The 12553-nt window shown below is 40.3% G+C and overlaps 1 protein-coding gene across 4 annotated transcripts in view; it reads left to right on the forward strand.

Moving 5' to 3' along the window:
- The window catches only part of UBE4B (ubiquitination factor E4B), a 111151-nt gene that overhangs the window by 38023 nt on the left and 60575 nt on the right, over nt 1-12553 (forward strand). For 3 of the 4 annotated variants that reach the window (XM_060013875.1, XM_060013858.1, XM_060013867.1), the window contains 3 exons: nt 4175-4262; nt 5315-5459; nt 7187-7415. In XM_060013875.1, coding sequence (XP_059869858.1) covers nt 4175-4262; nt 5315-5459; nt 7187-7415 — 462 coding nt within the window. Of the gene's footprint in view, nt 1-4174; nt 4263-5314; nt 5460-7186; nt 7416-7879; nt 8297-9011; nt 9156-12553 lie in introns of all 4 variants that reach the window. The other variant, XM_060013887.1, reaches the window with a different exon arrangement.

Below are 12553 nucleotides of genomic sequence, written 5' to 3' on the forward strand. Positions count from 1 at the left end.
ATAAGATGGTTAAAAGAAATGAAAATACGTCAGTAATCACAGTAAATCACAGTGAAACGTCAGGTTGGATTAAAAACAAAATAGAACACAGCTTTATTCTTGTTTACTGAAGGCATACCTGAAACATTAGGTTAGAGAAAGTTTGAAAATAAAAGAAAGGGAAAAATATATACCGGGCAAAAATACTAAACAAAAGAAAATTGGGGAAAGTATATTAATAAATTAGACTTTGCCACAAAGTATTACTAGAAATAAGCACTGTACAGTGATAAGTGTTTAGTTTACCAGTAGGATATAACAGTTTCCAAAGTATATGCACTTAGTAATGTAATAGCAACATGAAATAAGGCAAATCTTGATAGAACTAGAGGAAATTGACACAGACATAATCATAATGGGAGGTTTTTAACATGTCTTCTTCAGTCATCAATAGAGCAAAGAGAATAAACATCAGTAAGCATATGGACAAATTAAACAACACAGCTAACAAGTTTGATCAAATTGAAAGATACAGAATTTGGCACTCTGCAGTTGGAGAATACACATTCTTTTCTGATAAAATCCATTGACCCACAGGTTTCAGGAGTCAGAATCATACAGATCACGTTTTCTGACATTAGCTTAGATAATTATATAAGGTAAAAAAATCTTTTAAAAACCCATCATGAATTTGGAAATTTTAAAAACAGATCATGCTTCTAAATACAAGTCAAAGAAGAAATCATAATGGAAATTTGGAAGTATCTAGAACTGAACAATAACAAATATTACATATCATCATTTGTGTGTTGCAGCTAATGTGCTTCTTAAAGAGAATATAAAGCTATATATAATACATTAAAAATGAAAAATGGAAAAAGAATATAAATAAATATTGGGAATAAAACCCCTTTTCTTGGAATACTTTTCCTCTGGATATGTGCATGGCTAACCTCCTTCATATTTTTGCCCGGATAGCATTTCAGTGAGGTCACCCCATTTAAAAGGGGGAAAGCCCTGCCCTCTCAATTGCCTTTTTCCTGCTCTGTTTTCTTTAATTTTTCCATAGCATTTATCATATACTATATGCTTTGTTTATTGTTTATTATCTTTCTCCCTTTAACTAGAATGGAGCTCCATGATGCAGGGATTTTTTTGTCTGTTTGTTTGTTGGCATCTCAGACACCTGGAACAATGCCTGCATAGAACGGGCACTCAGTAATACTTGTTACTGAAAAAGAATTCTGCAAAAAATGTAAATATGCAGGATGCACATAAATTTCAAAATTTGGATGAAAATCAAATTCCTAGAAAAACACATTCTCCCAAAATTGACTCAAGAAAAAAGAAAGAACCTGAATAATCAAAAAAACGTGAAATAAATTGAATCAGTATTTTAAAATTTTCCAAAGAAAGCACGTTTCTTATATGATTTTATAGGTAATTCCAGCATTCCAACTTTACACACATTTTTCAGGTAATTTTTAAACTTACCAAATCAGTTTACGAGACTAATATGACCTTAATGTACAAAACCAGACAAGAATAACGTAAAAGAAGAAAATTAATTACGTGGTAATCATGCTTATGAACATATTTGCAAAAGTCTGAAGATATTGGCAAATCAAATACTGCAGCACATAAAAAGAAGACAAAACATCTATGGGGCTAGATGCCAGGAGAGCAGTTACTGTGGGCTAGCGTAGTAGTGATTGAAAGGGTCATGAGGGGGACTTTTGGGGTGCTGGTAATGATCTGTTGCTTGATCTGGGTGTCGGTTACATTAGTATGTTTCCTTTGTGAAACTGTTCAGCCAAACACATCATGTATGCACATTTCTGTATATTTCAACTAAAAGATTAGTTAAAAAAAATAATATAACATGACCAACTTGGGTTTATCTTAAGAATGCAAAGGTGCTTTAACATTAGAAAATCTATAAATATTATTCACTACATTATATATTAAATAGAAAAGCCATATAATCTTGGAAGTTGCAAAGGTTTGATACAATTCAACATTGATTCATGGTAAAAATCTTAGCAAACAGGAGACAGAAAGTTGTATCCTTAAACTGTAGGGCAGAGACAGAGTTCACCAAATATTCCACAGGCTCCCCTGCCTTTCCAGTCTCCTTTGCCATTAGATTGGGGCCAATTAACTAGTTCTGTCCAGTAGACTTGTGAATGGAAGTGACATGTGTCACTTTTAGGTGAAGGCAGTTGAGCCGATGATCCTCCTCCATCCCTCTCTTCTCTTGCTCTAGTGACCTTGGAGGCTGTATATTGCAGACGGCATAGATTAAAGATGGCGTAAGGTTGCTTCACTCGTCAAACTTTGCGGAGGCAAGAAACAAACCCTTATAGTGTGAAGCCTCTAAGATTGCAGAGTGTATGTGTTACTACAACATAGCCTCTTATTCTCACTAATATAAAGGACATCTACCAAAAAACCACAGCAGCTCTCATACTCAGTGGTAAGAAATTAGAAGCATTCTCTTTAAAATCAGGAATAAAAAAAGGATGAGTGCTGTTTCTGCTTCTATTCAACATGGGATCCTACCCACTGCAGTAAAGCAAGTTAGGATTGGAGTGAAAGAAACAAAACAGTTATTATTTGGAGATAAAATGATTGCCTTATAAGCCCAGTGTATAAGTAAACAAGTAGCTTATAAGAGGTCTGTGTCTAAAGTCAGTTACATTACTATGTACTCGCAACAAATTAGAAAACTTAACTTTTAAAAAGGCCCATTCACAATTTTATTTAAAAATATTTGGTGCTGGCCTTCCCTGGTGGCGCAGTGGTTAAGAATCCGCCTCCCAATGCAAGGGACACGGGTTCGAGCCCTGGTCCGGGAAGATCCCACATGCTGTGGAACAACTACGCCTGTGCGCCACAACTACTGAGCGTGGGCTCTAGAGCCCGTGAGCCACAACTACTGAAGCAAGCCCGCACGCCTAGAGTCCATGCTCCACAACAAGAGAAGCCACCGCAATGAGAAGGCCGCGCACCACAACAAAGAGTAGCCCCCCCTTGTCACAACTAGAGAAAGCCCGCACGCAGCAGCAAAGACCCAACACAGCCAAAAAAAAAAAAAAATATATATATATATATATATATATATATATATATGGTGCCTAAGGATAAATTTAGCAAAAGAAGTGGAAGACTTAGGGAGAAAATTATCAAAGTTTATTGAAAGAAGACCTTAAATACTTGGAGAGAGGTACCTTGTCCATGGATAGATCAGTAACATAATGAGGTCTTTTCTTCCCAATTTGATCTATAGAGTCAGTGAAATTCTAGTCAAAATCCCAACAGGAGTTTTAAGGAACCCGTCAAGCTGATTCTTAAGTACATGTGGAAGCAAAGGGCCAAGAATGGCCAAGACTCTCCTGAGGTAGAAGAATAAGGTAGAGGCGTTGACCTAGCATATAGCAAGGTTTATTGTGAAGTCGTAGTAAGTACAACACAGTGGTATTGGCTCAGGGACAGACAGATTGTCTAATGGAACAGCAATGAGTATCCAGAAGGAGACCTGCACATGTATGACAGTTGGACGTATGACGTAGGTGATTTCATATTGGTGTTGAAAAGGATGGTCTTTTCAATAAGTGGTGCTGGGACAGTTATTTAATGTGGGGGAAATAATATATGTACTTCACCAGATTTTGTAATCAGGCTCTGATTGATTGTATATCATTTAGAAATAGTATGTATAGAAAACCTGCTCTTAATTTTTGTTTTTGAAAGTGAGCCTAAGAAAATAACAACTCGAGGAAAATATTTCCAACAATATTATTATTATTTTTGAAAGTGAGCCTAAGGAAATGACAACTTGGGAAAAATATTTTCAACAAGAATGATAGAATGTTTATATCCTAATATATGAAGAGCTCTTAAAAATTAATGAGAAAAAAGATGAACCTTTATTATTTTGCTTTCCTGACTGATTTTGATTGATAGTTTAAAACTTTTCCCCAGGGAATTCCCTGGCGGTCCCATGGTTAGGACTTGGTGCTTTCAGTGCTGAGGGCACAGGTTGAATCCCTGGTCGGGGAACTAAGGTCCTTTAAGCCATGTGGCACGGCCAAAAAAAAAAACCACAAAAAACAAAAACTTTTCGTCAACCAGTAGCTATGACATTGGGTGGATTTATCTAAGGTGAAAGACTGATTGTCTTTTATACTTAAAGCATGTCCCAGGTGGATGTGGATTCAGGAATTGAAAATATGGAAGTTGATGAAAATGACCGAAGAGAAAAAAGGAGCCTCAGCGATAAGGTTGGTAAGAGATGAAGCCCTTGCTTCTGTTTTTAGTTACAGGTAATATAAATAAACACTGCTTCATGTCTTGTATCTGTAAAGTCCATGAGAGAATGCCACCCCAAACCAGCAGATCCTATTTAGTTGACTGGGTTTTTTCTTTTAGTTTTTTCAGGAAAAGTGGGTAGCCTTGATCACCCTTATTAGTGGAAGTATAACTCAGTCCTTTTAACCTGATAAAAATCCTTCAGTTATCTTTGTTTCAGGTCCATGTTTTTTTCAGTAAATGTTAGCAAATAATTTAGAGCTAATTTGAATTTTTTTCTGTCTTTAATTGCTTAAGCAAGTAGGTCATCACATCTTTGGTTGTATTCTGAGGGAAATGACTGGGAATTGAAGCAAGAATGTGAGGAAACAGGAGGCTTTTATATTTTGTTATCATCTGAGCCTTAGTTCCCTATATTTAGAAAAAGGATTTTTTGGGTTTTTGGTGTGTGTCATGGTGTAGAACTGGTAGAGATAATTGCATCACTTTCTGTTCAGTAAATTATTGGTGTTCAGCAACATTATTAGAAGCTGGGCTGTAGCCTCCTGGTGGTGCAGTGCTTTATTTTGTATAGGTTTTGAGTGTTTACAAAGTTCTTTCATATATGATACTTTCTGTGATGGAAAGTAGTGAAAAACATTGAATTCTGGAAACATTTCTAGAGAAAAATTGGTTGTATACCTAGAATGTCAACCTGGTCTTTTAGCATTCAGAAAAGTAAATAAATGGGATATATGTACATCCTTTATCACTATCTTCCTTGGCAATTCCTGATAACAATCCTGCTGGTTTATACTCCACCCACCCCATAGACTTCCGTTGTAAGCTCGTGAGACCTACATGTTGTAACCTTGAAGTCATAGTAGCAAGTTTATTTTTCCCTAAATCAGTAGGTGAATAGTTTTATGCATTTCTAAAATATCCTCATTTGTAAAAAATTAAATCAGAATTAGGTATTTCTATTAAAGTCTAACTCACACCTCCTACTACTTGAAATTAACCCTCAAATCTTCTTCCTCACAAGGAGCCTTCATCAGGTTCTGAAGTGTCTGAAGAACAGGCCTTACAGCTGGTCTGTAAGATCTTCCGTGTCTCCTGGAAGGACCGGGACAGAGATGTCATCTTTCTTTCTTCTCTTTCTGCACAATTTAAGCAGAACCCAAAAGAAGGTAGGAATCAAGCTCAGCTGTCTTATTTCAGAGCCCTTAATAGAAAACCAGGATGAAAAATCTTTTGTCTTTCCCGCCTATCCACATTCATTGTCTTGCTTTGCAGTTGTATTTTTGATTACAGGGATACTTCTTGATGAGGACACTGCTGTTTGGCTACTTTCCACCTATCTTATTGATAAATTATTTTTTTTACTTTTTTGATTTCTCTAAAAGAAAACCGTATAAATAAGTTAATAGTCTCTACTGTCTCAGGGTTGAAGTTTTTTCCTTTGCAGTAAGAAGGTGCTTAGAGAGAGCATTAGTGCCTCTTATACTCTGGGCAGGAGTATACTGGGTAGTCTCCGGGGATCCTGAGAGAGGCGCTCTGGATGGCCTATGCCTGCTGTAAGTGCCTCCCGGGTCATATGGAGACAGTGGAGTAAATCGGCTTGATTAAACTGCTTAGCAAGATAGCACATGTTGATATTTTGCAGTGTTTACAGGATTCTATTTTAAGAGGCTACACTAAACCACACTTACAGCAAAGTAATAAAACTCTTAGCAAGATACCAGCATTACAGGGCACACTCACTTTTCTCTACAGCAGTCATTTCGAGAACAGAAGAGGGAGGGGAAGTGCGCCAGAGTGTTCTTCTACGTATCACTAGTATATAACCTCCCTGATGGCAGGAATTTTTGTCTGTTTTGCTCACTGATGTATTCCCAGTGCCTGCACTTAATAATCCCTCAGTAGATACATTTTAAATGAGTGAATGAACATCAAGGAGATTGCATTCCCTTTTCTCTGCTGCTTGTCTTCCATGACAGACATGCGTGCGCGCGCGCACACACACCCCCACACACACCCCCACACACATGAGTCCTCTGTGTTCCTGGTGGATGGACAGTTTACTTCTGACTTCACTGAGATCTTCTTAACTCTGGTTATAGAGATGAGCTTAGCAACCATGAGTTTCAAAACCCTGCCACTTGTAATTATTGTAACTGTTAAGATTCTTAAATCTGTCCAGTACATATATAAGTGGTAATTTTTAATAACAAATCAGATAAGATTTACATGGGTTAGACATTTTATTTATTTAGTAATATTTAAAATATATCTAAAGACCTACAGTAAAGCAGTTGGGAGCTGCAAAGAATAAGAAGGAAGCTAGAAGACAAGAGTCTGCTCCAGAAAGGCAGGTGGTGACTAAATATTAGACCCTTCATAAAATACTTTGAACTTTGTACTTAACAGTTTAACTATATAAACATACAGAGGTGAAGAAATAGTAACCCCGTTTGCATTTCTAGTGTGATAAACTAACCTCTGTAGTTGGGAGTAGCTTCTTTTTATAGTTAATATATATCAGCAGTGACTCTCATCAGCTGGGCGCCAGTTCTTTTTTGTTTTTTTTCTGATAAGCTTTCTGTTTTGGAATAATTTTAGATTTACCAAAAGTTCTAGAGATAGTGCAGGGAGTTCCTATATACACTTCACGCAGTTTTCCCTAATGTTAACATCTTACATAACCATAGTATATTTGTCAGAACTAAGATCTTACTGTTCACTAAACTCCAGACCTTATTTGGATTTCACCAGGTTTTCTACTGACGTCCTTCTACTGTTCCAGAATCCAACCCAAGATACCACATCGAACTTCTCTGGTTCACTTTGGCTTATTCAAGGACTGTGTGTATGAAGAACCATGTGTAACCTCTTCTTTATTCTGCCTTTCCAACAGTGTTCTCTGATTTTAAGGACTTGATTGGCCAGATTTTAATGGAAGTGCTAATGATGTCCACTCAGACTAGAGATGAAAACCCATTTGCCAGTCTGACAGCCACATCCCAGCCAATTGCAGCGGCAGCTCGGTCACCAGACAGAAATCTCATGCTAAATACCGGCTCCAATCCAGGAACAAGCCCCATGTTCTGCAGCGTGGGTTCCTTCGGTGCCAGCTCTTTATCTAGGTCGGTGTGGTTCTTTTTGCACATGTCATTGGTGGTAAAATAGCCAGGAAGTATGTAAGAGAAGGGAATGTTCATTTGTGGGCCTGTCATGCAGATTATGACATGTATTGTGTTTGGGGGATGGATTGACTCATTGAGGAGATATTGTCTCTTCCACTTGGGTCTCTGTGGCTTTCCATGGTTAGGCTACTGGTAAGTTAAGTTTTAGGAACAAATGACTGTGTATAGTATATTATTCTCTGGAAAGAAGGCTTTCTCATATTATAAGTATAGCCTCTAAATCAGTGCGGCAGTCTACTTACAGTTATTTAGGTGAGTCTCTAAAAGATCTCTATACTTGAACGCTTAGAGATATGAAGTGCAATTATACTATTCTTTAAAAACATGATATTTTCCATTTTAGTTATTTATCTCAAGCTTTTCTTCAATTTTCTCTCCTTTCCTCCCTTTCTCAACTCGTTTAGCCTCTATGAGACTAGCCCAGCTCCCAGCATGAGTGTCTGGAGCTCTGTGCCAATGATGAGTCTGCCTCTGGCCCCCCCGTCCCGGGCAGCCAGCCAGGCGTCCACTCCTCCCGCTTCCCTCAGTCCTCACGGCGCAGCTGCAGGGACACCTGCGGGAAGCCAGCCCTCGTCTCCGCGGTACCGGCCCTACACTGTCACCCACCCCTGGGGGTCGTCATCTTCTCCTGCCCCGCGGTCCTCGGGCAGCTCCATCCTGTCGAGCTCCCCAGGCCTGCCCACCCCAGCTAGTAGCCCTCAAGCCGTGCCCGCCAGCTCCTCCCGACAGAGACCCACCGGCGCGGGGCCACCTTTACTGTCCGCCTCATCCGGTGCGGGTGCCATGAGCAGACGGCCCTCCTCCCTAAGGAGCTCTCCTAGGTATCTATGCAGCAGGAGAGTCGGGTGCGTGTTTGCAGTGCAGGGAGAGGAGATTAACACGGTTTGGAAGAACTGTCGTGTGGCACTGACCTCGGTTACCTGTGTTTCTCTGTTTGGGGTCATTAACCCGCGTGTCTAACTGGTTCGGTAGACTCGTGCCCCGAGTCCACGCCCAGCCAGGCTTCAGTCACATCAGAAAGTATGGGTTGCTTGATGGTGAGACCCTTTCTTCCCTTCTTCCCCCTCACTCTTCCTCCTTCCTGTACAAAATAAAAAGAAGTCACTTGGTGTTTGAAATCGAGTGCACATGTCATGCCTCCTGACAAATGAATTTCAGAGACTGGCCAGCTTGTATTTGAGAGTTGGGGCTCACAGGACCACTTTTCCACGTTTCGTACTGTTGCTAATCATAGTTGAAATACAGTCAGACCAAGGGGTTGAGGGAGCAGATCCCTTACCTCTGGCAAGTGGTTATGCCTTGACACTTTGTTTTCAGCCCCTTAGAAAGAAGCAGTATCGTGACTCCATTAATCCGCGCCCTCCACCCCTCAAGGGTTCCTATGCCTTTATATAATTTAGGTGAATTATTTTTCTGCATGTCAGTAGACAAAACTTGTAGTGTAAGATTTCATTAAAAGGCCAGCAATTGTAAAAGCTTTCCTCCTCTCTGTTTTCCTTTGTTCCCTGATGACTTTTTTTGCTTTTGTTACGGTAGTATGTACGACAGTCCTTTCTCCTTCCTCTTCCTCGCACTTTCTGGGGACAGTAGTGATGAAGATGGAGAAGAAGATGATGATGATGGTGATGATGAAGGTGGTGGTGGTGGTGATGAGTTTTCTTGTGTCCAGTTTGGGTCCAGGTATCAGAGGAATGGAGTCTTACCCCTGCATGTGCCTAGGTGCTTAGAAACTAACTTTTATAAGTCTTAATTAGAGGTGTGCTTTGAATCCAAACAGGATAGGGTCAAATGACTCCAGGTGGCCTGAAAAGTCAAGATGTGAGAAACTTTGCATGTACTAAAGCATTAGGACCTTCTCATGGGGTAAAGTGGTACACAGAAAAAAATTTCATAGTTGTTGCCTGACAAGTTTGGAGAAAAACTTACATGTAATCATTTGTCAAGAACATGAACAGGATCAGTCATCGTTAAGATCAAAGATTAAAGATCAGTCATCATTCAGTTCACCCACCCTAAGATCTAAAATGAGAGGCCCTCCATTTATCCGTTGGAAGAGTATTCTTAGGAGCTGCCAGGTGTGAGCAAAATCTACTCTGGGAGGCATGTTCTCTTATGTACAGTTGCATGGATTGCTGCTAGTTAGGAATGGCAGAGGGGCTGGAACTTGTGTGTGTGTGTGTGAGTGTGTGTGTGTGAGTGTGTCCCTCCAGCTCACTCCGGGCAGTCCACTGAAGAGCATGTGGGGTCATACTGTCTGGTACAACTGTGATGCTGCTTTCACTTCTTTTTTTTTTTTTCTTTCAATAAATGTTTTAAATTTTATTTATTTATTGTTGGCTGTGTTGGGTCTTCATTGCTGCATTCTGGCTTTCTCTAGTTGCAGCAAGCGGGGGCTATTCTTCATTGCCGCTTGCGGACTTCTCATTGTGGTGGCTTCTCTTGTTGCGGAGCATGGGCTCTAGGCTTGCAGGCTTCAGTAGTTGTGGCACGCAGGCTCAGTAGTTGTGGCTCACGGGCTCTAGAGCGTAGGCTCAGTAGTTGTGGCACACGGGCGTAGTTGATCTGCGGCATGTGGGATCTTCCTGGACCAGGGCTCGAACCCGTGTCCCCTGCATTGGCAGGCGGATTCTTAACCACTGCGCCACCAGGGAAGTCCCGCTGCTTTCACTTCTAATCTTAAATTTTGCTAATCATTCACCTCCTTGGCCTTGGTAAAGCCAAACCGTATCTGTTTAGACGGCCTGTGGAATGGCAGCAGAGGCTAAAGCATGGCTCATGATGTTGCTGAATGTTCACCCCTGAAAACCGAGTGAAAGAGACCGCTTGGGTCTTCTAGGTGACTTTGAACAAGAAAATACAGCCCCGTCTTTCTAACCCTCCCACTCATTGTCTTACAATTTTGCTCTTAAATTGAAGTTTCCTCTGTACCAAGTTGATATTTGTGCCCAGCAGTGTTCAAAAATAGCTCCAGGCTATAAATAGAGACAGCCGTAGGAGTGACGTACACTGCATTCAATTCGTCGGTGTTCAGAAGAACCATTAGAGGGTATATAAAGAGAGAGGGGTGTTGGTGCAATGTCGAATATTGATTCAGGAAGGTCAATATTTGTATTAGGTTGAACGTTGTATCACTGTTTCTCAAGTAAATTTCCCACAGATAGAAGTGTCTTTTTCATGTAGATAAAGTCCTCATCCATGATGATAGTAATGCAGCAGACATCCTTGTCAGGAATCAATTTCTGTACCTGAAAAAAGTGCTTTATTATCTGTTTTACTGTAAGCTATCTGTGGGAGAAACGCTGTCTCTCCCGGGCCTGTTGAATTCCAGCTTCCTCTAACAAAGATACCAGAATTGTACGCTGCTTTCACTGACTCCGCTCTAGACTTATAACATCCCAGCCTTGTCTCAGATCTAGACTTGATAAGGAGAAATAAATCTTACCGATTATGTACTCGTAGCTGCGAATAGTTATGAGCATCACCTGCCGGGTACTGTGTCAGCTCTCAACCTACGTTATCACTCGAATCCTCACAGCACCGCCCCTAGTTACTGCCAGGAAACGTGGGTACAGGGAGGTTAGTCACACAACTAGTACGAGGCAGAGCCTGAGTCCAGAACTCACATTCCTCCCACCATACCCAGCTGCCTCTGGCTTCTCCATCTTTGCCCAGTGGGACTTGTGTTGTTCTCATTCCTTACGAGTTATTTCGCTGCCCAGAGTTTACACATCTACTCAGTTCCTTGGCAAGAAAGTGCCAACATTTTACTCCTTAATTACAAAATTCCACTCCAGTCAGCTGGCAGGTCCTTTGCTGGCTGTTCAAATGAAATCTGATCTGTCCAGGTTTTAGAAATTACAGATTCTGAATCTATATCAGAATCTATATCAAAAAGAATGTAGAAGGACAGGGCATATTCATATATAACTGATTAAACAAATAGAGAAGAACTTGAGAATGCACGTAGTGTCAGAACCAAGAAGTAGCAGAAAAATCTGATTAATTTGGGCAGTCGGTGAAGAGTTTTTTTCTTTCCCTTTTCTAATTAATCTTAGAATTTTATTTACTTTGAAGTAAGCACTTTTAACACCCACTTCTCGCCTGGTAAGATCAATGTCATAGAAGCAGCAGTCAAGGGGGCTTGTTTCTGTCTCCCTTTGTGCTTGCCCAGTGGAATCGATGGGTTGTACATCTTTTGTGAAGTAGTTAGGACATACATTCCTATGTTAATTATTTATAGTGGTGATAATAAGGGTTAATTTAAGAAAGGCAAAAACATTCCTTCTAGACTGTTTCGTAGTGCTCTGTGAAAAAAGCTATAAGAATTATAAGGAACTACTTCCTGCAGGAATGGAAATGAGTGAAGTGAGAGTTATCTTTGTAATAAATATAACAAAGGAATTATTCTGCGGAAACGTTTTCTGATTGTTTCCTAGGAAGTTGAGGACTAGAAAGAAGTTTTTCTTTCGTTTATTGGGTTCTTCTTCTCACTGCTCAGATATTTCAGTGAAGGAGATCAAATCTTGCAAGTCCTGAGCCTATGTGAATAGAGAAAGAGAAAACTAGCAAATAGGGGAAAACATTGACCTTTCCCCTCTTATTTCTGCTGACCATCACTATTTGGAGATGAAGCAACAGAGATGGTCGAAAGGAAATCTTTCTGCCATGTCTGTCCCCCAAACCCTCCAGTGATTTCCCTTCTCCCACAGAGTAAGACCCAAAGCCTCTCACCCTGGCCTGCAAGACAGTGCGTCCCACATGTACACACACACACACACTCACATTCACACTCACACACTCTTCCTGCCCCTTTCTGTCACCCATACTCTGCCTTTCTTTTCCTTCATAGCACTTAAAGCACTTCTATACTCTTTTTGTTTTTAATTGTCTTCTCTCTGTAATGTAGTTGGCATATAACAAGGTCTTTATCTGTTTGATTCAGTGTACTGTCCCCAGGACCTTCGACAGTGCAGACATTTGTTCAGGGAATTTACATGGCTTGACCCTGCCCAGCTCTGCCTTTGCCTTGCATCTAGAAAATATACCATTCCAAAGTCTGCATCTAAAAAAGTAATAAA

Source organism: Delphinus delphis, chromosome 1 (genome assembly GCF_949987515.2).
Source record: "Delphinus delphis chromosome 1, mDelDel1.2, whole genome shotgun sequence".
Taxonomy (NCBI): domain Eukaryota; kingdom Metazoa; phylum Chordata; class Mammalia; order Artiodactyla; family Delphinidae; genus Delphinus; species Delphinus delphis.